Source organism: Callospermophilus lateralis, chromosome 19 (genome assembly GCF_048772815.1).
Source record: "Callospermophilus lateralis isolate mCalLat2 chromosome 19, mCalLat2.hap1, whole genome shotgun sequence".
Taxonomy (NCBI): Eukaryota; Metazoa; Chordata; class Mammalia; order Rodentia; family Sciuridae; genus Callospermophilus; species Callospermophilus lateralis.
In genome coordinates, this window is record NC_135323.1 from 35445384 (window position 1) to 35469814 (window position 24431).

At 45.3% G+C, this 24431-nt stretch overlaps 1 protein-coding gene across 5 annotated transcripts in view; it reads left to right on the forward strand.

Moving 5' to 3' along the window:
- The window catches only part of Wipi2 (WD repeat domain, phosphoinositide interacting 2), a 38301-nt gene extending 16175 nt beyond the window's left edge, over window positions 1-22126 (forward strand). For 2 of the 5 annotated variants that reach the window (XM_076839856.1, XM_076839853.1), the window contains 10 exons: window positions 5272-5441; window positions 6341-6437; window positions 6869-6966; window positions 7387-7479; window positions 12542-12612; window positions 14923-15030; window positions 16097-16261; window positions 17039-17146; window positions 18097-18227; window positions 19163-22126. In XM_076839856.1, coding sequence (XP_076695971.1) covers window positions 5272-5441; window positions 6341-6437; window positions 6869-6966; window positions 7387-7479; window positions 12542-12612; window positions 14923-15030; window positions 16097-16261; window positions 17039-17146; window positions 18097-18227; window positions 19163-19275 — 1154 coding nt within the window. In that variant the 3' untranslated portion in view covers window positions 19276-22126. Of the gene's footprint in view, window positions 1-5271; window positions 5442-6340; window positions 6438-6868; window positions 6967-7386; window positions 7480-12541; window positions 12613-14922; window positions 15031-16096; window positions 16262-17038; window positions 17147-18096; window positions 18255-18908; window positions 19026-19162 lie in introns of all 5 variants that reach the window. The other 3 variants (XM_076839854.1, XM_076839852.1, XM_076839855.1) reach the window with 3 other exon arrangements.
- Window positions 22127-24431: the final 2305 nt, after the last annotated feature.

The following is a 24431-nucleotide window of genomic DNA, read 5'->3' on the forward strand; positions in this document are numbered from 1 at the left end:
ATTCTTTTTTATGACTGAATAAAACTCCATTGTGTTTATGTACCATGTTTTCTTTATTCATTCATCCACTGATGGACACCTATACTAGTTCCATAACATGGTATAGCATGTATCACTATAGTATGATGACTTTAATTCTTCAGGATAAATGCTGTAAAGGTGTTCAGCTGGGCCATAGAGTGGTTCCTAGCCTTTTTTGAGGAAAGGAACCTCCATACTGATTTCCACAGTAGTTGTACTAATTTACAGTCACACAAACAGTTAAAAGAGTTCCTTTTTCTCCACATCCTCTCCAGCATTTATTATTTTTTATATTTTTGATGACTGTCATTCTGCTTGGAGTGAGACAAAATCTTAGTGTAGTTTTGATTTGTATTTCTCTAATGGCTAAAGATGTTGAACATTTTTTCCATATAATTGTTGGCCATTAGTATTTCTTCTTTTGAGAAGTATCTGGTTGGTTCATTTGCCCATTCAGTTATCAGATTATTTGGGGGTTTTGGTGGTGTTTTTTGTTTTCTGGTACTAGGGATTAAACTCAGGGGCACTCATCCACTGAGCCACATCCCCAGCCCTATTTTTTTTTTTTTTAAGATAGAGAGGAGAGAGAGAGAGAGAGAATTTTAATATTTTATTTTTAGTTATCGACAGACACAACATCTTTGTTTGTATGTGGTGCTGAGGCTGTCTTTGAACTTGCCATCCTCCCATCTCAGCCTCCAGAGCCACTGGGATTACAGGCATGCACCATTGCGCCCAGCTAAGTTTTTTGAGTTCTCTATTTATTCTGGATATTATCCTGTCAAGATCAATAAAGATTTTTCTCCCATTCTGTAGGTTCTCTTTTCACTTTTGCATTGCTGGGGAATTGGACCCAGGGCCTCATAAATCTTAGGTGTACAAAAGCTTTTTAATTTAATGCCATTTCATTTATTAACTTCTGGTAATATTTCTTCGGCTTTAGGGGTCCTATTGAGAAAGTCTTTGCCTGTACTTATGTTTTGGAGTATTGTGGTATCTTCCCTTTTTTTGGTAGTGGGGATTGAACTCAGGGGCACTTGACCACTGAGCCACATCCCCAACCCTGTTTTGTATTTTATTTAGAAACAGGGCATCACTGAGTTGTTTAGTGCCTCAGCCTCCTGAGCTGCTGGGATTACAGGTGTGCACCACACACCCAGTATCTTCCTTTTGATCCGTGTACCTTTTTATTCTTGTTGTCCTATTGCAATGTGCAAGACCCCCAGTAGAAAGCAAGGAGAGGGCATCTGCCTTATACCCGGTCTCACAGAAAAGAACTCAGTGTTTTTACCATTAATCATAACATTAGTGTTTCTTTCTATTCTTAAAGTTTTACTATGAGTGAGCATTGAATTTTGTCCCACTTCTGCTGCATCTATTGAGTTGATATGATTTTTCTCTGGATGATTGGATTTTAATTTGTTACTACAACCTCAAGTGGACACTTGCCCATGCCTGCTGGTGGCCCTGGGTTGTTCTGATAACTGTATCTGCTACTCCCCACCGAGGTGATCATTTCAGGCCACCTTTACTTGGAAAATCTCCCACCTTTGTGTCCTCAGAGCCAGTAAAAATACATGATCCAGAGAGGAGTTAGTGCTTCCTCAGAGAGTCCCTTCTCCTTCCTTCTCCAGGTGACCACCCACCTATATCTGGTTCCATCTGCTCTCCTCCCCTCTGTTTAGCTGTGAAAAGGGGATTCCCATTGTATTAAAACCAATCCTTCTGCTAGATCCCTGCACCTTCTAGTTTATTCAGAGATTTGGTCCCTCCGTTACCTTGTTTCTACTGCAGCGTCTATCAATGTGTTCAGTAGCTCCTCTAGACAAACTTCCCTTGACTAAACCTGTCCCTCCATTCCCTCCCCACATTTCTGCTTCTGCACAGCATAACTTCTCCAGGGGCCGCCTGTGCTCTTTTTCCATTTTTGCACTTCTGTCATTTCAGCTTTCATGGGCACATGCCCATCAGAGGACTTGGGTTTTTCACCACTTTGTCTTTGAGAGTGACTGAAAAGCCCCATGAGTTTGGCTTACAAACAAACTTTAGCAAGAGGCAGGATCACAAATACAGAATCTGAATTGTGAGGATCATCTGAATTTGGAACTGAGCTCTTTCTCTCCTGATTTAATTTAAGGAGCTAGTGAATTTAAATAAAATTTACTCTTAATTAAAAACCAGGGTTTATATAGAACAGGGTTTCCTATAATCTGTCCTAGTCCTAGCATTCATAAAGCTGGAAGTCTGACTGTTAGTTTACCATTGAGGAAATTGATTCCTGGCCTCACAGCTGGTTACAGTGGAGCCAAAAGCCAGAATCTAATTTTTAAACTGATTTTCCTGAGCCTCCTCCCCAGGTCACTGTTGAATCCCCAGTATCTACCAAGACATCCAGCAGTGGCACTTGGCCACTACAATTTTTTTTTTTAGTTTTTAGTTTTAGTTTTAGGTTGGCACAATGTCTTTATTTTATATTTATGTGGTGCAGAGGATTGAACCCAGGGCCTCACAATGTTAGGCGCAAGCCTCCGCCATGGAGCCCCAGCCCAGCCACGTGGCCAGTACAAATACTAGAGTGAAAGCAGCTAAACATCACCAAAAGCAGTTTTGCTAATTAAATACCACAGATTAGCCCATTTTTAGAGGTGATGCAGTTTAAGAGATTTTTTTTAAATGTTTATTTTTTAGTTGTAGTAGGACACAATACCTTTATTTTTTTTTATGTGGTGCTGAGGATCAAACGTAGGGTCCTGCATGTGCTAGGAGAGCTCTCTACCACTGAGCCCCAGCCCCAAGCCCCTAAGAGATTGTTTTTCAAAATGCTTTGAAGAGTTTGAAAATAGCCACAGTCAGTCCCAAGGTCCACTCTCTGCCATTCTCCCAGTATCTAAGGAGCTGCTTCACTGCATTGGACAATGTTAGACCTGCACTCAGCCAGTCTTCTGGTCCTTACCTGTCCGCCCAGCCGGGAGCTCTGTTCCTTAATGCTCTTAGGACTGGTAAACACTGGAAGCAAGGACATGGACTTAGTTGAGTGTAGCCAACCTGTGAAACTCCAAAGAGAGTAAGAAGTGGGAGCAATGGAGGCCCTCAGCCCAGCCCATGCCGCTGCTGCCTCAGAGCAAATGCAAAGGTTGTGGCCTGCTGGGGCCGCCCCTGGAGACCTGTCTTCCTGACCCTCCTAATACCTTACCCTCCCAGCAACTTATTGTCATGACTAGCATCCCTGCTAGTCATGTTTCCTGAGGGATAGAAGAGGCCAGTCACCAAACCTGAGCCTCTGGTCCTCAGAGATTCTTTGTGCTGTAGATAATTGGCATCTGCATCTGTCTCTTCTGAGTTTGTCTGGTCTAGTGGCCGGATGCTGCTGTACATCAGGCCCTTGGGAAGATCCTGCCTCCAGGAGCCAGCAGGGTTGCTTCTGTTCTGCCCTTCCTTGCAAGTCAGATCCTGGCAGAGTTGGCAGCTTCTGTGGCTGCAGCCAGGCAGAGACGTCATAGGCTGTACCTCTGCCTCCCAGATTCATAGCTCTGGCCTCTCCCCAGTGGTGGCAGTCCTTTGGGTTTGATCTTAGGAAGAAAGGTTTTCTTACTGCTGTAGGAAAGAAGTAAATATGTTTGTATGTCAGCTGGCTAGGTAAAAGCAACCATGAATCAACTATGAAAGAGCTCAGAATTGTGTACTTGGATTTACTGCCCATTCCATTCTGAGTAATGGCAAACCCATACTTTTTGTTGTTGTTATTTTTATAAATATGTGCTATGCCACTTTGGATATGTCTGGCTCTTTAGCTAACATCCAGTATGTTAGTGCCTAGGCTAGTGCTCAGCACATTTGACTGTTAAATTTATGTTGAAATGATTGATATTATGTGCTTTCTTAGAAACACTAATGTTCGGGCTGGGGATGTGGCTCAAGCGGTAGTGCATTCGCCTGGCATGCGCGGGGCGCTGAGTTCGATCCCCAACACCACATAAAAAATAAAAATAAAAAATAAAGATATTGTATCCGGACTGGGGATGTAGCTCGAGCGGTAGTGCGCTCGTCTGGCATGAGTGCGGCCCGGGTTCGATCCTCAGCACCACATACCAACAAAGATGTTGTGTCTGCCGATAACTAAAAAAATAAATAAATATTTAAAAAAAAAAGATATTGTGAAAAGATATTGTATCTACCTAAAAAAAAAAACAAAAACTAAAACATAAAAAAAGAGAGAGAGAGAGATGCTAATGTTCCTTGACTTAACAACGGGATTACCTCTCCACAAAGCCAGCCTAAGTTGAAAGTACCAGCCATTGAGACCACATGACTACATCTGACATACTGAACATTGAAATAAACAACACAGCATCCTATAGGGGTGGGTTCTTTCCTCTCATGATCATAGAACTGACTAGAAGCTGCAGCTTGCTGTTGATGCCCAGCATCACAACAAAATATATTACATGTCACTAATCCAGGGAAAGATCCAAACTCAGGATTTAGAAGTGTAGGTTCTCCCAACTGCTGGTCACTTTTGCACCATTGTAAAGTTGAAAAACATATAAGATAAACCATTTTAAGTTAACAGCATCCCTAAGCCAGGCACATTGGCACATGCCTCTAATCATAGCAACTCAGGAGGCTGAGTCAGGAAGATTGCAATTTTGAGGCCAACTAATGAGCCTTGTCTCAAAATAAAAAGGGTTAGGGAGGCTGGGGTTGTGGCTCAGTGGTAAAGTGCTCGCCTAGCACGGGTGAGGCACTGGGTTTGACCCTCAGCACCACATAAAAATAAAGACTTGTGTCCACCTAAAACTAAAACAAAATATTTAAAAGAATTTAAAAAGTGCTAGAAATGTAGCTCTGTGGTAGCTGTACCACACCCCTGAGTTGAGTCCTCCATATGAAAAAAAGAAAAGAAAAATCCTCTATGGTTTGGTCTTAATGAGGTGGGCCCAATTTCAGTTGATCTTATAGTTTGGTTTTCTAAACTAACAAGTGTGTATTTAAGTCACACCATTGAAATCCAGCTTTTAAATAATTCTGTAATTTGCCTTTTGTGTGAATTTTCACATAGGGGCATGGCCCTCACGTATAGTGACAGCATTTCCCTGGCTCCAGATGATCAGAACGCCACTCCACCCATCCCCACTGTCTTGTGCAGCTCTACCTCACATGCCACTTTGCTGTGCATTTGTTTAAGAGCAGGTTTTGCCTGTTTACTTGGAGAAATATACATCTATGTGTTTGTTTCTTTCCTGATGGCAGCTGACACTGAAGATGTGTGCATCGTAGAGAGATTGTTCTCAAGCAGCCTGGTGGCCATCGTCAGTCTCAAGGCTCCTAGGAAGCTAAAGGTTTGCCACTTTAAGAAGGGGACCGAGATCTGCAACTACAGCTACTCTAACACCATCCTGGCTGTGAAGCTCAACAGGCAGGTGAGAGAGTCAGAACTGCAAGAGTGCTTCCAGCATGGTCTGGAGCAGAGTACGCAGCTCAAGGCCTGTGGCCCTCTGCCCATGTTGTATGCACGCATCTTCACTCCACCAGACGCACTGCTGTATGCGCTCATTTCACCAGCTTTGCTCAGACTGTCCCATTTATGACATACACCCTTGTTTAGCCAGAGGTGTCATAGTCTTTATTTACCTATTACCTTCTTTTGCTTTTTAAATGTTAGTTCTTAAGAAAGCAGCATAGGCCATAAAATGCTCAGCATTTTCTCGTTTACAGCAGCCTGTGTGCTCTGCAGGGAAAGCTGCTCAGCAGCCAGTTACAGAATGTGCTTCATAACTAGTAGCTAGATTTTGACATGTGACTGGATAAAATAATTAACTGACAAAAATTGGTTAAACTAGGAAATTATATATTATATATATATATATATATATATATTAGATATTAGATATTATATCAATATCTTGAACATTTTTTAACTGAAGACATAAAAATGTTACCTTCACCTTGAATGAAATTTATATTTTTTAAAAGTCTTTAGGCTTTTATTTTTGTCTTTCCCGTGCCTCATTCAGAATTGTTTTTTTAAAGCAATGCCTTTGCCAAATCTCTCTAAAGCTCGCTTCACTCAGCTGTAGTTCATCAGTTTGTGATCCTAAACCAAATCACCTCCATTAGGATTCCCAGAAAGTTGACTCTAGGCACCACCTGAGTAATGGTTGAAAGCCAGTTGTATTCTCTGAGTTTCAGGCCTCAGTCTACATAGTGTTCTAGAAGGAATTGAGAGCATCTTAGTTCAAGAGTCAGTTAAATGAGTTCAAGAGTCAGTTAAGTGGGTTCTGGGTGTTTCTTCACATTTGGTTTTCTCTGGTTTTTCTAGAGGCTCATCGTGTGCCTGGAAGAGTCTCTATATATACACAACATTCGGGACATGAAGGTTCTGCACACTATCAGGGAGACCCCCCCAAACCCTGCAGGTAAATTGCTTTGTGAGGAGAGAATCGTATTTTTCTCATTTTGCCTTTAAAAGATAGTTTAATGTTCATGAGGCAGATTTTTTTTTTTTTTCTCTTTATACGTTTTATAGATGGGACAGGTTTAAAAAGTATCCATCTTAAACCAGGCTACATTATACAGTCTTGTGACTGTATAAGCTCATTGGTTTGATTAACTTTCAATTCTGAGGTTACTGATCATTTTCAACCAATGTTCTTTAATCTGTATATTATACTGGTATCAAGATGGTGGCATGGGGGTATAGAACTTTTAAAAGATCCATTAGGTTTATCAGAACTAATTTTTATTTCTAAAATGCCAAGTCTAATGTTAACTAAATGCTAAATTATATCTGACAACCAAGAAGGAACTCTCAGATTTGACCTGCATTTGTTATCTGCATCACTCACAGGCTTGTGTGCACTGTCAATAAACAACGACAATTGCTACTTGGCATATCCAGGGAGTGCAACCATCGGAGAGGTTCAGGTCTTCGACACCATTAACTTGGTGAGGTTCCTTTTGTGCTTGGATAATCCTTTAAAATGTGTCTTTTCCTAAACGTGCGTGCCCTGGCCTGTGCAGTCTCCGGACCCCATCAGCACAGCAGCAGTCTTCCCTCTCTACCCTCGTGGTAAAGCAGGATTTATTAAACCTGCCCCCATGCTCTCACAGGTGCTGAGCTCCTGGCAGTGGTGCATGTCTGAAGGAACGTAGGGAACTTGTGGATGAATATTCTGTTTTGTGAAAGTCTGGGCAGTGTTTCCAAAGGTCCCATCCCCAGATAGTCAAGGGGACTTGGTATTTGTGTTGACCATAATGGTGGTTTGGTGATAGCCATTGGCATTTCTGCCTGACGGCCAAGTAATAGCCCAGGGGCAGGGGCTCTCAGCACATGGCAGTCAAGTTTAATTGGTTTCCCCTTTTCAGAGAGCTGCAAATATGATCCCAGCTCATGACAGCCCTTTAGCAGCACTGGCTTTTGACGCAAGTGGAACCAAACTTGCCACGGCTTCTGAGAAGGTATGTCTGCTGCAGCAGGTAGAAAACCAGCTTGAAGGCTCAGTAGGCCTTCAGTTATTTTCACACAGCCAGTTTTCAAACATGTCTTCATATCAACCAACTCACAGAGAAACAAGGTACTAACAACCCTGTAGTCAGCTGTCAGTGTGCTTCTGCGAAGTAAGTGATACACACAGTGTTAGGCAACTTTCTATCACTGTGACAAAATATCTGAGATAAATAACTTACAAGGAGGAAAGGAATTTCAGAGGTTTCAGTCTGTTCTTGGCTGAGGTGTTGGCAGAACATCATGGCAGGAAGCCTGTAACAGAACCTGTGGCAGAGAATAACTGCTCCCTTCCTGGAGGCCAGGAAGCAGAGAGAAGATAGGGCCAGGGTCACAGTGTCCCCTTTAAGATCCCTAGTGTTCTAACTTCCTCACACTAGGCCCCACCTTCTAAGGTTTCACCATCTCCCACAACCACCATTAGCTGGTGACCAAGCCTTCAACACATGGCCTTTGGAACACGTTTAAGATTCAAACCTTAACTCTCTGCCACTGTCTGACAAGAGTGTTAACACATTTGTGGTAGAAAATAATGTGCCATGAAGATGCTTACCCCAGGGTCTTCAAATTAAGCAACTAATATATCCTATGATAGAGAACTTGGAAAATAATGAAAAGTATAAAAAATCAGACACAATTCTGTTATCTGGTTGATCTGAATGCATTTCAAACACTTTTAGTGGCTGTACAGTATTTGATTGTGATTTACTTAAACATCACCCTTTGGGGGACATTGTTTCTAATATGTTGCTATTATAAGTAATAGTATATTTAAATCATGTATTTTGTATGTATATATTATATATTTACTTGTCAGTGGATCTTTATGTGTTTATATGTGGTGTTGAGATTGAACCCTGTGCATCTCACATGCTAGGCAAGTGGTCTATCACTGAGCCACGACCTTAGCCTCAAGTCATGTATAATCTTTTATGGTATTTTTGTAATACAATCCATTAGCATCTCTTTTTTTTTACGTTGTTGATGGACTTTTAATTTATTTATTTATATGTGGTGCTGAGAATCAAACCCAGTGCCTCACACATGCTAGGCAAGTGCTCTACCACTGAGCTACAGCCCCAGCCCCTTTTATGTGTATTTTTAATATTAAAAGATTCCAGTAATAACCAGGTGCAAGGGTGCACGCCTATAATACAGCAGCTTGCGAGACTGAGGCAGGAAGATCAAAGAGTTCAAAGCCAGCCTCAGCAACAGCAAAGCACTAAGTAACTCAGAAAGATCCTGTTTCTAATAAAATACAAAATATGGCTATGGTTATGGCTCAGTGGTCAAGTGCCCCTGAGTTCAATCCTCTGTACCCCCCAAAAAATGATTCCAGTAATATTGCTGGGTTATAAGGATACAGCCTTTTGGGGTTTGGTGGGGGGTTTGTTACTGTTTGGGGTTAATTGGGTCAGGGGGCACTGGGATTGTTTCATTTTGTTTTTTCTTTCTTTTGAGATGAATTCTCACTTTGTTGGCCAGACTGGCCTCCATCTCCTAGATTCAAGTGATTCTCCTGCCTCAGCATCTCCAGTAGCTGGGACTGTAGGATATGCCACCATTCCTGGCTGCCTTTTTTTTTTTTTAAGTGAACATGTAATTTATTTGACTTTCAAGCTTCATTTAAGCCATGTTCAGTATGGATTTTTACTGGGGCTTAACCCTGTTGCCTGCTGGGACTTTGCAACAGGGTCTAGTACACTTAGCACTGGATAAATACTTTATTGAATGAATACAATTCCAACCAAAATGCATTCACAGATGCTTTCTAATCAGATTCAAAGACCTGTCTCATCAGACTAATGACAAACACAGTAGAGGTAGGTAGGTTAGGTAGGAATGGCTGGTTCTATATAACACTTATGTTTTTTAGTCCACAGTATATTACTAGATGATAGAGTGTATCTAATACATCTCTATGGAACTGGGAAATAAATTTCTAGAAAGGATTTTACCCCATCATTTATACCCTCCCCAGTTCTATTCTAAAGGGATAAAGCCAGTGATTGCCTCACAAGAGCTCATGACTAATGTTGCTTTGTGATCAAAATCTGTACTTCCAACTCATTATGAGCTCTAAGACAAGATTCAGACATTCCTGAAGAGTGCACTTGTGAGCACATGTACTGCCTTCAAAACCATCTTGTCTCATGTCAGGCACAGTGGTGCATTCCTTTAATCACAGTGACTTGGGAGGCTGAGACAGGAGGCTCACAAGTTTGAGGCTAGCCTCAGCAACTTAGCAAGGCCTTAAGCAACTTAGGGAGACCCTTTCTCAAAATAAAAAGGGCTGGGAATGTAGTGGTAAAGCACCCCTGGGCTCAATCCCCAGTCCCCCCCTCCCAAAACAAAACTGTCCTTCTCACAAGAATCAGATCAGAGACTTTCTATATTCATGCAGAGAATGTCATGAGAATTCCCTTGTTTTCAGCAGCAAAGTTTATAGCCACACCATTCCTCCAAAGCCTTTGCACAACTGGTAGGTGGGTTAGAGTCTGTAACCAAAGATACTTGTTGCACATCAGTCCCATGAGCCAGCAAGTCAGTAGTGATCAGAACACAGCCTGACCCAAGTAAAACTCCCTGTGGTGGATCTCTTTTCCTGGTCCACATCACCATGCTGCAAATTAACAAACCTTAATTCAGGAGCCACCAGTCGAGTCCATTTTTGTTAATTTTATCAACATGTGTGAGGCCCAGTGGCCCTGGCTGCTGTAGGGGGGACAGACAAGTATGGTTAAGAAATAGCTTTATTTAGAGCAGGACTAACGACAACAGGTGTGGCCTTTCTAAAGCCCGTCTGTGCATAGGTCGTAGTGGCCAGCTGTGGCCTTCAGCCCCTCTAACTCCACCTCCTCATTCTCTTTCTGGTTTACCCTGCTGCCTCTTGCCCCTTTGTTGTTCCTCTTTGCCTCAATGCTTGTCCTCCTGTCTGCCTCGTAGAGATGAATTTGCTCTCCTGTCTCTCTGAGCAGCAGTTCAGAAACAAGATATTTTCTCTTCTGAATTCTTTCTCCTCAAACTTCTCATGGATTTTTTTTTTTTCATTAATTCATTACCTGTTTGATCCCCTCACCTCAGCAAGGTAAATATTTCTCATTTTATACCAAGGGCTCACAGAAGTTAATGTGCCCAGGGGTTGACTAGCTGAGCAGAGGAGAGGTTGAGCTTTACTCCTGATTTTGCCTCTAAAATTTTGCAAGGCTGTCCCAACATCACTGTCTCTTTCTTCTCCCTTGGGAGTGTAAAAATGAAATTGATATCCATTGATCAGCCGGAATCTTATCATAGTTTAGAATTTCAAGACTAGTGAAAATATAATAACACCACACACATATAAATATAAAACAAAGGCTTTGTTTGTGATTAGACAGATTTCTCTTGTCTGTGGGCCAAGAACAGCTAGGCCTTCCCAACCCTCCTATGTTCCAGAGACGTGTGGCTTAATCTTGCTTTCAAGGAACTTTCTATTGCATGGTCTCAACACCTTGTCACTATTATAACAGCCAGATATGCCATCAAAAATTAAGTATGACCAATGGTGTGTGCCTCCAGTCCCATCCACAAAGGAGACTGAGGCAGGAGGATCACAAGTTTAAGACCAGCTCAGCAACTTAGTGAGACCCTGTCTCAAAAAAAAAGTAAAAAGGATTCTTGGGGCTGGGGTTGTAGCTCAGTAGTTCAGTGCTTGCCTCACATGTGTGAGGCACCAGGTTCAATCCTCAGCACCACATAGAAAAAAAACAAGAGATATTGTGTCCATCTACAAATAAAATAAATAAATAAATGAAAGGTTTTGTGAAGTAGCTCAGTGATAAAGCACTCCTGGGTTCCTAGTACAAACATATACACACACACCTGAAAAATTTAGGGTGTGATGGACAAAAGGACAAAGGCTTTGCCTTTATTAATTTTTTTACATGTGTGTAAACCATTTTATCCCTCTAATTTTCAAGAATTACAAACCCAGCTGGTATCCTTGCATCTAGAGTGAATGCATATGTTAAGTAACCTTTTCTCAAATGAACTCGTTACCTGAGTGCTGATGGTGGCATAGCATCCCCTTGAGTAGATGGACCAGAAGTTATGTAAATACCTGCAGATTTTTTTTAAACTGTTCATGAGCATGTGAGATATCCTTAATAATGATCATATTGAACAATCTGAACCTTCTAAAGTCTGTCTGATACGAGATGGGAGGGTGAATAATTCTTCTACCCCACAAATTTGAAGTGCCACCTGTGTGAAGGCTTCTGTTCTGTCCCAGCAGTGTTTCTCTTTACACCATTTCGTGCCATCACTCTGTAGCATTGGTTCAGTAGCCACCTGCTTCTTCCCCTTTCCTTGGCTCTCTTTCTACTGTTCTCACAACTATTTACATATTTCATTTTGAAGCAGAGAAATGCTGTAGCTCACCAAGTATTTGGGTTTTTTTGTTTTGTTTTGTTTTGTTTTTTGTTTTTTGTATTCTTAGGAAGACTTTTAATGTAAGTCCTACCATTTTCTAAATCTGGACTTTTCCTTTTAAGGAAATTAAATAAGGTTTCCAGCTAATGAGTTGTTTTGATCTGTAATTCAGAGTGGCAGGAAAGTTGCTCATTGGGTGCTGGACCCTCATCAGCCCTTGGATTTAAGCAGTGCTTCCCCACGTGCAAGCCCTGGCTCTAGGGTTTTATTTCTAATAGTTCAAACTTTAAATGACTATTAATACTCCATGTTTGGCTTCAGGGTTATTAGTGTATATAATAGTAATAAAGTAGGAAATGTGTGATGAGAAATAAAACAGGAGAATTTCTGATATGCTTATAGCAGAAAATGTGACAGTGGTGTGTATAGGCCCCCTGGGAACTCGGGTGCAGCAGAGAGGGCATCAAGGGTCCCTCCTGGCCCACACAGAGCTGTTGCTAAAAATGGACCACAAGGTTCACTTGTAGTCTGGTGTGTAAGAAGTAGAAAAAGACTATTTTTAACCTAGCTAAAATTCTTTTTTCTGTTTTTCTTTCCCTATCCCAGGGGACCGTGATTAGGGTGTTTTCCATTCCAGAGGGACAAAAACTCTTTGAGTTCCGGAGAGGAGTTAAAAGGTAAAATATATAAATCCTCCAAGTCAACTCTGGAGGTTTCATGGATTTCAGTTTCTATCATCATTGACCAAACAGGTGTAAACTTAAACATCAGAGAAATTCCAGTTAAATATGGAAGAATTTTCTACCCACCTGGATCAGCAGTTCAGATATGGAGGTCAGTCTCCTCGTGGACCGTAAAGAACATTATTGTGGAAGCAGACTAGGTTTCCGTGTGTCTATGATTCCACCTAATGGAGAATGAGAACCAGAGAGGCTGAGGGCTTGGAAAAACTCGCATGGCCAGGAAGGGCCTGGGACCTGTGGCCACCCATCCTGTTCCAAGGTGCCGGACAGAAGCCTCACCTTCTGAGCACATGTTCTCAGCCTTCAGAGCCCTCATGCCCAGCTCTTCTTCCCCACAGCAGGTGGCCTTGGCTCTTCTAAAACCCCTGAGTCACTGTGTTTGGAGTCCCTTGGCTGTCTCACCAGGCCATGCATTTGGTGCTCCCTCCCTGTAGCTACTTTGGAAGCAGGTGCGCCCCTCCACCTGTGGGAGCCTAGCATCCTACTCAGGTCATTTGAACATTGCCACAGCTGGTTTGGGCAGCATTACTTGGTCCCTGGGTCCCCCCCTGGGTCCCTCTCTGGTGGGAATGTGGTAAATGGTACCAGCCTCCCCAGGGCTTCCCAGTGACCAGGAGCCATGTTTTCGAATAAAGTGTTCAGTAGTTCCTGACTGCATTCCAGGCCACATGTCTCTGGGGACCTGAGTAGTCTGCAGTCACTTCCCTCTCCTCAGAATGCCCCTACCCATGGAAAAGACTTACTGTTCCCATTTTGAAAGGCAAAGCCCAAATTCCAGTGCTAGGAACTACTTCCTTGGTTGTCTACCCCTCATTTCCCTTAGTCTTCCTCACATCAAACCTTTCTAGGTGTTTGTGTGATCCTGCCTCATTTCCCTATGTCTAGTTTCTGCTGGAGCTTTTTCCCACCCATGCTATAAACCCCACCCCCTCCCTAAGCTTTGCCATCGTGTGCTGCTGAACCCAAGTCTGGACATGGAGCCCAGCCTCTCCTGAAATGGACCTGTTTCCCCTGCACCTCAGGCAGCAGGCCAGAATGTGCCCATCTGCTCACATTCCTCAAATTCCATGTCATGGTAAATGGTCCAGATGATCCCCAGGGCCCAGCCAGAGACTCTTGACTTTCCTCCTCTCTCCCATCTCAAGCATCCAGACAGCTCCTGCCTATCACTCCTCCCCCTAAGTCTTTCCTTCCCCCATGTGATCCCACCCCTGGTTCACATCACCTAGACCCCATTCACTCCGGGTTTGGCTGCTGATATGAATATAATCCAGCCACCATTCACCTAAAACCTTTACTGCCCTCCTGCTCCTGGAGCATTCAGCACACTCCTATGGAGCCCACGGGTCTTCCAGGATCTCGCCCCCCATCCTCCCTTACCTTTCTCTCACTGTCCCTCACATTCCCCTTTTCCAGCCTTGGTGCATGTTTAGGTTCTCAGTGGAGCGAATCTCTCTTCCAGGGTTTGGGGGTCTTGCACGTGCTGCTCCCTGTAACAGCTGACTTGTGTGAACTCTTGGATCTGAGCTGGGGTCCCCCTCCCTCTCGGTGGCCTTTCTTTGCCCCTTACCTGAGCAGCTGCACTGCTGTACCTCTCCAGCCCATCCACTCTAATGAATACTTTCTGTGTCCTTGCTGGTAGCAGACTGACTATTTCTTCCCCCCGCCCCCCCGCCATCTGTTGCCAGCCCTGTAGGTAGAGACCATTTCTGCTTTGTTCACCCCCCAGAGCTTAAGTACGATGCCAGTTATGTTGTAAGCACTCCATGAATGTGAAGAATTGTAGAAAATCCACCCCTTAAAATTATTCAGGGGTAATAGTAACTTTATTTCTAAGGTTATGAGAAAATGCCTATTTTTTATTTAATGTTTTGAGTTTTTTTTTTTTTTTTTTTTTTTGCTGGAGTGTTAAAAATCGTAATTTTAAATTGGGTTTTCTTTTACTAACTTCAGTGTTACAGATTTATCCTAATTCAGCTAAAAATGTTTAATGCAATCCTGATTCCCTTCATTGTTTGTATTCACAAAGAAAATGGACTGTTTAAGGATGTATTAAAAGAATGTTTTCTTGCTGGTTACATTTTTCCTTCAAAGTTTTAAGAAATTGCTGGAGAGATATAAAAAGGCATCAGTGACCTCAGTGTGCCCATGGTAGGGGCTTTGCTCCATCCCTCAGTTAGGAACGCCTGGAGACACGGGCTTGCCCCCGTGTTGCCACCTCTCACATGCTTGCTGTCTCCCCAGGTGTGTGAGCATCTGTTCGTTGGCCTTCAGCATGGATGGCATGTTCCTCTCTGCATCCAGCAACACTGAGACGGTGCACATCTTCAAACTCGAGACTGTGAAAGAAAAGTGAGTCACATAGATAACATCTGTTTTTCTCTTCCAAGTGTTTTTTGGGAGGGCAGTGCTGAGGATGGAACCCTGGGCTCGTGCCCGCTAAGCACATGCTCTACCACGGACTTACACCCCCAGATCCCTCATTTGTTTTTTAAAAAATATAAAACACTCTGTCCCCACTTGTTGACTGGATGAAAGTAGCACAGAACCATCCTGCTTTTGGCAGCATCTGCCAGTCCACACCACAGCCAGCCTAAGTCCAGGCCCAGCAGTACAAAAAGTTGTCCCTGACCCACTGATATTATTATGTGGAAAACACACAGGAGAGTGAGGTCAGATTGAGGATCCAGATGGGTGTCTCCTGATAAGTACCTGTGTCCCCTCTCCACACCCTTGTAGACAAAAGCAGCTAGAATTAGACTGTCTCTGGGATGACCACCACGTCTCTAACATACCCAGAGGTCAGGAGGAGAGGGGCGGTTTCTGTCTTTATAGCAGTTGGCTTAAATTCTGTATTGATGTGGTGAATGTGCGTGAAGGGGTTTTTGTTTGTTTAGTTACATGCCTGTAATCTGGTGACTGGGGAAGCTGAGGCAAGAGGATCACAAGTCCGAGGCCAACCTTGGCAACTTAGCAAGACCCTGTCTTAATTCCCAGCGTTCCTGGTCAATTCCAGCCTGGGGGGGGGGGGGATAAACCCCACTCATGGCAGTGTTTACTGGACTATGACTGAGTCACAGGAGTATTTAAGACACCTTGAAAACACACAAGATGAACAGCCACCAAATGGGCTACAAGAAAGTGACTTGAGGTCACACTGAAGGTTTCTGGACACTCCTGCTACAAGGATCCAGAATGGGGTCCTGATTATACAACATGGCTGCTCCTGCTTGACTGAGCAGCCCCTAACCCGCCCTGAGGACACTCTTCAGCATCCCCAGGCCTGGGCCGCAGTTTGTTTTCCACAGCCCTTTTGTAAAGAGTGGAGGATTTCTCATTCTGGTTTCAGGCTGTGTGTGTGAGTGGGACGTGGCCGACTCAGAACCAGCCTCACATGTCTAGTGCTGTTTCCTTCCAGGCCTCCAGAGGAGCCCACCACCTGGACTGGCTACTTTGGGAAGGTGCTCATGGCATCCACCAGCTACCTGCCCTCTCAAGTGACAGAAATGTTCAACCAGGGCAGAGCCTTTGCCACCGTCCGCCTGCCATTCTGTGGCCATAAGAACATCTGCTCATTAGCCACGTGAGTGGGGATGGGCACTGCCTCCCTGACCCTCTGCCTGTGTGTGCATCCCAACAGGGTGCTATGTCCCAGTGCTCATTACTAGCTGCAGAGGTGGTGTGTGGCCCTTTGTTTGGTTTGGTTCCATCAGGAGCTGCACAGAGGGAAGAGCCACAGACTGCTCTGCTGCAGACACACAACTTGAATGGCTTTCTCTGAGGTTCCTGTTCGAAAAACATTTCTTTTCCATCTTCGTTGAGTGTTTAGTGTTGATTACGTCATGCTATAGGGATTTGCTGGTGCTCAGCCCTTTGGGATCATAAAAACAGCAGCTTCGCAGTGGGAGGTGTCATGTGGCTTCAGAGCACAGCTTCAAGCACACTCTCCTGAGTTATGTTGGGACTGTCAGCAGCATGGCTTCATGGGAAGGCTTGTTTAGAAAGTTCAGCAGGAGCAGACTACAGCTCTGTGAATCTTGTAAACATTATTTTCCATCCTTGTTATCAGACTAGCATAGTCTCTGAAGCTCTCAGAAAACATCACCCTTAACAATCAGAAACCAGGGCCTGATCCTGTTCTGCTGCTTTCTTGGATTCTTTACACATTCACCCTCAGGCCATGCTTGACCCTGCCATGATGAGTCCCAGGAATACAGCATGATCTTGGTCCTCTTCTGCGTAGGCGCCAGCTCAAATGCGGGAGGCCCGGTCTGTGCTGTGTGGTGGGCAGGCAGCTAATTGGAGATGTGTTTTGTGAGAATCATGCTCCTAAAAATGGACTGATTTTTATTCTCACTAGAATTCAGAAGATTCCTCGGTTGTTGGTGGGAGCTTCTGACGGCTACTTGTATATGTACAACCTGGACCCCCAGGAAGGTGGCGAGTGCGCCCTGATGCGACAGCACAGGTGAGGCTGCTCCAACCTGCCACTGCCTACCTCTCCCTAGTGGCAAGTAGGTTTTTACGTTTCCTCCAATCCAGTGGCGTGAAGCACAGATTCCAGCATGTTGGGTTGTGCTGCCCGCTGAGGTGCTCCTGTTCCCGGGTTAAACTGATTTTGCTCCAGGGTAGGGAGTCATGGCTGCTGGTTGGGGCACCTCCTGCTGGGGAGTGGCTGCATTTGCTTGCAAACTGGACATGTAGGCCTCTCCTAAGGGTGTGGGCACTTTGTGTCTGAAAAGCAAGAAAGGCCACAACATGGGGTCACAAATGCCTAGCATCTGCTATGGGATGCCTATGTGCCCTATATCCATTAACTGGGAGAGAGTGCAGTTTGATTTCCTGTTTTCCTTTGGGGGAGTGTCCTAATAATGTTATTGTAACACATTTACAGACAGGTAAAAGTGGGATTTGGAGGCAGCGGGAGGTATTTAGGATTGAACCAGGGGCACTCCACTTTTGAGCTACATCCCCATCCACCACCACCCCTTTTTTTTGTTTTGTTTTTTTGTTTTGTTTTGTTTTTTGTTTTGTTTTGTTTATTTATTTTGAGACATGATCTTGCTAAGTTGCCCTGGGTGGCTTCAAATTTGAAATCCTCCTTCCTCAGCCTGGGATGACAGGCGTGTCCCACCGTGCCTAGCAGAAATTATTTTTTTTTAATGTGAATTCTGTTGATGATCATCTGGCTTAAAAGTTAAATATGCTCGCCCCATATAAAAATCCAGTAAAACATCCACCAGCGTGGGGCGGGGGTATTCAAAATCGCCATGGCATCAGGAATGCGTGGTGCTCCATCTAGCGAGTGGCCTGCTGCCCCCTCGCTACAGGTCTGGCGCCTCCGGCCCAGCTGTACCGTGACCGCACTCGTCCATCCTGGAAGCGTTGAGTTTGTCCTGGTCGTTCCCTTTTCTCCAGGCTGGATGGCAGCATGGAGACGACCAGCGAAATTGTAGACTCTGCCTCCCACGACTGCCCCTTAGTAACTCAGACGTATGGCGCAGCAGCCGCAAAAGGTGCCTACGTGCCCTCGTCTCCAACAAGACTTGGTAAGGGGCAGGACGCAAACCTAGAAGGTAATTTGTGCGGTGATTCCTTGGGGGCAGGGGTCGGTTCTTGCACACTGTGCTTTCCCCAGAGTTGCCCGCTTCCTGCTTGCCACCTGGAAAAGGAAAGCTTGTTCCTCGCTAGGCAAGTTTTTGTATACAGGTGTTCCCAGGTCCTGGAAAGATTGAATTTATTTTCTTCATTTTTGCAAAGAAAATAACTAGCAGAGCCCAGGTGACTCTGGGTGCACATGTGTCATGCCCCAGTTTGCAGCCCCTCGGGAGAGCACTGCCAGGTGTTTGTCCTGGATCCTTGTCCCACCTAGGTGATCACTTGGCAGATTTTACATGGACTCCTTTGCATCAGTGGCCTGTAAGGGCAGAGATGGGAAGGACACTGTCAGGCCATATTTAAGGCTCCCCCTGGCTGCAGCAGCTGGACAGTCAGCACACAGACAGCTGAGGTCACTGGCAAGGCCCTTTCTCTCGGTATGAGCTGACTTCCTCAAAGTCCAAGGGGACTCAGGTGGGACACCTGGGGCTTCGTTCACACAAGAGGTCGTCCGTGCTCATTGTAACCCCTTGGAATGCCCTTTCAGTTACATAAAACGCTAAATGTCTCTCGGCGTTGTTTTTGAACATCTTGTGTAACCGGTGTGAGAATCATTTTTGCTCTCCATTCAGTAGAGAAAATCTGCAGCTGTTCTGGAAGCTCTCACTTTGCAGACCTTATTTGGACATTGATGAATTTTGGAAAATGAGCAACCTTATCTTTGAGCTGCCTAAAGCTTCAAAAAAGCAGTTAAGATTCAGAAGTTCTCAGCGTGGGCTGTACTTCAGATACATGGCAAAGTTCCCAAGCCCAGTCTCTGGTTGGTTTCAGTGGGGTCTGTAGTTTGTCCCTACCCACTGAGTTGGACCTCCTTGTCTCTTTGCAGCCTACTCAGACGACCTAGGTGCCGTGGGTGGAGCATGTCTTGAGGACGAAGCCAGTGCCCTGCGCCTGGATGAAGACAGTGAGCATCCTCCAATGATTCTTCGGACTGACTGAACTTGACCTGTGAATTCTGACCCTAGGAGCAGAGAACACAGGCTTTACAGAGGACTTTATGCATTGCTGCTATGAACTTTGACCTGAATTGAGGGAGGATGGCAGAGACTTTTTAAAAAAACAAAGGGCGGGGTGGTTGTAGTGATAGTCTAACTCCAAACTGTTGGGAAAATACACTGTTTTCACTTCAGTGGCTTTTAATCCTGCTTATGAATTTTAGCTTTTTGGTTTCTTTCTTCTTCTTCTTCTTTTTTTTTTTTTTTTTTTTTTTTTTTGCCAAAATTAACTGTTTGGTGAAGCCCTCGAAGTCTCCTTGCTTTGCATGCATATGATGTGCCAAGCCCGGCGTAGGAGAGCTAGAAGCCACTTTATAACAAACTGCAGTTGTCTGGTGTTTACTGTCTGTGCATAGCGATGGGCGTGGCAATCGAGGAAGGCGTGACGTTCTGGTGTCGAGGCTGCTCCTGCCAAGACAGGTCCTAGCGCTGCCCACCTGGGGTCTGCTGGGGTGCTGGCCAACATCAGCCTTGGACAGGAATCCTCTAGCCCTGCAGCCCCACCTAGACCATTTCCCTCCACTTTATTTTATTAATTAAATTTTTTCCAAATTGGATCATTCTGGGATTTCCTCCATGGTGGACTTTGTTTCTGACCTTGTTCTCTCTGTGAATACTGGAGGAGAGAGAGGTTCTCTCTGATGTTAAAACCTTCCTTCCTGACAGCAGGTGGACCTGACAGCATGCCTGGGCTGCCTGGAGCCACAGGAAGTGAGTTCAGATGTGTCATTAAATTCTCTCTTCTCCTCCTTTACTCCTGTCAAATAACTGTGACTTTTTTTTTTTTTTTTTTTTTAAGGAAAGTTTGTAGCTGCTCATGCCCAAGAAAGCACAAACATAAAATGCAGTGGGTATCTGGTTGTCCTTGTATTTGGGCTTCATTGTCAGAGGGGTCTTCCCCTCAACGAAGTGCGTTAGAGGCAGGAGGCGGTGGCTGTGGACACTCCTTGCCCAGGATGACGTGTGCCTTTTCTGTTTCAGTCCTTCACAGCAGTCGTTCAGCAGAGTGGTAAGAGGCTGTGGTCACGAGCTGCAGCATTTGCCTAGCCTCCCTTTTCATTTTTACAGAATTAAAACAACCTCAGATACCTCAAACTCTGCATTCCAAACAGAGGCCCAGAGCAGTTAAAATTTTGAGGGCACTTAAGTGGAATATGGTTTTAAGGCCTGTGGAGTGAGGAGCATTAAGGATGTAGGTAAAAGCACAGAAATACTGCATCACCAGCCTGTGGAGCTCCCAGGTCTTAGGACAGCAAGGACCAGAGGCACCATCTCGAGGCAGTCGAACCATGGTGGTGCTAGGTGAACAACGTGGCAGGAACTGCCAGCCACGTTGACCCACTCAAGGCAAGCACCCCTGGTGTTCCTGGAACTGTTTACAGAGTAGGTAGCTCTGAGGCAAAATCCTAAATGCCAGTGGCCCGGAGCCAGTTCTAGCTGCAGCAGAAATCTCTGGGGGAGCTGGTTGGTCAGCCACACAGAGTGTGATTTTATTAAGAGGTGAGAGAGAGTTGGGCATGTGGTGAACTTTTCCTTAAAATCCTTGCCTGTCTATCCTGGACCCTTGACAAAATGGGACTCCCAGCTGTGCAGCCTGGTGTCATGAGTGCATGTCAGCACCTGACAGGCCCCTGCTTAGCCAGGAGAACAAGAAGGGCCTTAGCAGGACAGACTTTCCCTGCACCCAGTCTCGTGGTCACCTGGAGGGTTTCTCAAGGTCTCTCCAGGACAAGCCATTGGTTCTGTCCCTTAGAGGCAGGCACACAGGCCAGGGTGAGTGCTCATGGGAAGAGATTGTCAAAGGTGTATAGGATTGATTTGGAAACCTAAGCTGGGTTTCCTGGAACCAAAAAGAACTGCCTTTTGGGCTCTATGTCACCATTATTTGGTGCCTGCTGTTGACTTTTATGCTCGTAGGGATTGGGAACCTGCAGTCTGCTTTTCCTGGTTTCTTTCACCTTTCTTTGGGATTGGTAGTCCTAGGAGAGGCTGGGAATGGACTTCCGTCTCGGCCTCAGTTGGCTCCACTGTTCTGGGACCCCCCACCCCCACCAGGGCTGGCAGGTGCTTTTCCTCCCAGAGCACAGAACGCTTTGCTGCCTGGGTTGGATCTGGCCTGTGCAACCAGAGAGGGAGGACTGGGGTTCTCCAGAACAAAAAGGATTAACGTCTTCTGCTGATTGCTGGGAGAGACTTGTCCACCCTCCGATTTTCCTTTGCCTCATTTCCATGAGCCACTTTTTCTCCATCATGAAACAAAGTCCCCAAGTCTCTGTAGGCCTTGGGCCTGATAGAAGGGGTGGGGAGAGGAGGAAATGGGAGTGAGGAGGTCATCGGTGGAGCTCTCACGACCACACCAGGAGCCAAGCTGTGAGGGGCTCTGACCCTCAGAACACTCAGACTCGACTGGACTCCGAACCACACACAAGTGTTAATTTTTAAATATCTTCCCAAACTTTAGAAAAGATTACAGGGGTGGGCACTGGAAACAAAACCCAGAAACTTACTTCATGGATTCGCATAGGTTGGGACCAAATATTTTGTATTTTCTAAAATAATGGAACCAAGAGTCGGATTGAACCTGGAGTCAGGAAGAACTGGGTTCAGTCGCAATCCTGCCACTTTCCTAGCAATGCCAGAGGCAGAGAGCGCTGAGCCCTGGGGCTGGACTGTATGTAGGAACGACTCCTACCTCACAGGGTTGTTGTGAGGTATCATGTGACTGTGTCCTGCAGGCGCCCAGCATGGTGCCTGGCCGATGCCTGGCGCCCAATAAATGCTCAAACTGAAACATCTTTGGAAGTGAAACGCATGTTTTTTGTTCAGCTCCACTTTCTGGCTTTTCGAGCTTCATAGGAGGAGGTGGGAAGGAGACAGTTCTTGTTGGTGACTTTGTGTGCAGCCTGGGTGCCTGCCTTCCCTGCTCCTTCAGACCAAGAAAAAAGAGCAGACAGCATGGGTGGTCTGGGGGACAGTGACTTGGGAGACACCACTGAGTCTTGCAAAGCACAATTTGGGCTGGAGCTACCCCCAGAGCTACCACCTAGAGCAGACCTGCACTGCCCCTAGGGCCCAGGAGCTGCATGGCTGCCACTGCCTGCCACTGCCTGCCAAGGAGGGGTGTTGGGGACCTCCAAATCCTCATCTCCTCCCCACAGCTAGCAGTGGCCCACGTGGAAGAGGCTGAAATGCTTTTGGTCACGGCTCAACACAAGAAAATGGGACTATTGGGGATGGGCAATGTGTTCCTTACCGGTTCCCATTGCCACTCATGGTTTTCATAATGGTGTTGGCATAAAGATACGTGTTTGTTTTGTCTAGCCCCTGCCTTAACTCTTAGATCCTGCCTTCTGCATGCAGGAAGGACCAAATCACTTGCTTCAAATTTGTCCTGACACTGGCCAGATAATCAGATGGTTATTTTACAAGTGTGCGTCCTCACACTCAAGGAGGCCGCGTAGGGCGGAAGTAGAGAACGTGTTTGAGCCATTGGTGTTCTGCCTGGGAGGGCGCTTCATGCAGTATTCTCTCATTTTGTAAATGATTTTTTCTCATTGAAAATATATAATGACAGCCACTTGCTGAGCAGCAGAGTTTTCTAGTGTCCATTTTAGTTCCTGCCCCAGAGGTAATCCTTGGCCTATGCTGTACATTTCCATTCCGTGGACTTCGTGAAGCACAAAAACTCTGGATTTTGAGGCACAACCAGCTCTTATCTTCCCTGGTATCAAGCTAGGAAAATCTTTGATTTGGAAAAATTAAATATTTATAAACAAATGGACTGTTTTGATTCTTTGCCCCTCAACTTTTCATTCTTAGTACTGAGTCATAATTTAAACATGTTCCTGTTTTACATTTCCTTTGTAGGTGAAGCTGTTGCAGGTGTTTCCAGATGTGTGGGGAGGAGGGGAACAGAGAGGCATCAAGACCTCAGATGGATGTGCTTGCTGGTTTGCCTTCTGAGGGCACTTCATAGCTACATTCTGATTTTTTTTTTTTTTTTTTTCACCGATCATTGTCTACTTGCAGGCTAAACATCTGTTTTATGCCGTATTGCACCATAATTCCAAAAGTTTTACAGGAAGAAATCAGAATCCTGAAACCTGAAATCTAGAGCTTTTCATCCAGAATTGATGTTTATCCTTTGTGAAGTGGGTGACACTGGCCTTACCTGGGAGGTCAAAAGCTCTGACAGGATGGGCAGGATTAGGTAGGTGAATCCTCTTGGTGGCCCTGAGGCTGTGTGGTTTTGCTGGTCAGGAAGGCTGGCCCGCCTGTGTTGGGCCGCCCAGCAGCCTCATCTGTCTGTGTACCAGGTTTGATTAAAGTGCTTCTTTAATGCAGTGTTGGTCTGGCAGCTTCTTCTGGAAGCACACCCTCCATCCACTGAATTGCTTCATCCACAATTTTGCTCTGGCTTGGAGGGTTTGTACATCAAAGGCCTCGCGGCGTCTGTCTTGTGTCCTGTCTACTAACAACCCGCCATGCTTTAGCAGGCACCCAGCTCCTAGGCCCAGATCTGCAGAGCAGCTGTCAGGTCAGTCCGCCAGCTCAGTGGCCACCACCGGGAGTCGCCAAGGCACTGTACACAGGAGTCTGTAGTTACAAAGTGCACAGGTTTCAGTTGCTGCTTTTCAAAACGTTTTTTTCTACTACATTAAATTATTTTGTGGTGGATCAACAAAGAGATACTTGTTGGAACAGCTAGGCTTTTCCATAAGGGAATTTGAAGATGTAGTGACTTGGAGAGCAGGACAAGGTGGGGTGCTCAGCTGCCTTTGTCTCCCTTGAGGAGCCCCCATTCCCTGTTACTGATTTTCCTGGTCTGCTTGGTGCCAAGTACCTGAGCCCAAGACATGAGAGCTCAGAGCGGAGGCCAGCAGAAGCACCGTGGTCCTGTTCAGAATGTCTGCAAGGAGCTGAGCCTGCGAGGCTGCAGGAATGTGCCAGAACAAGGCAAGGGCATGTTCTGTAGCGGATGTCCTCAGCTCCAGCCACTGGTTTTTGAAATGAGGCCTTTGAGAAGTTCACATCATGCCAGCCCTAAACTAATCCGATAAGTGATATAGAATTGAAAGGTGCCAGGGGGGTTTCCCCCCC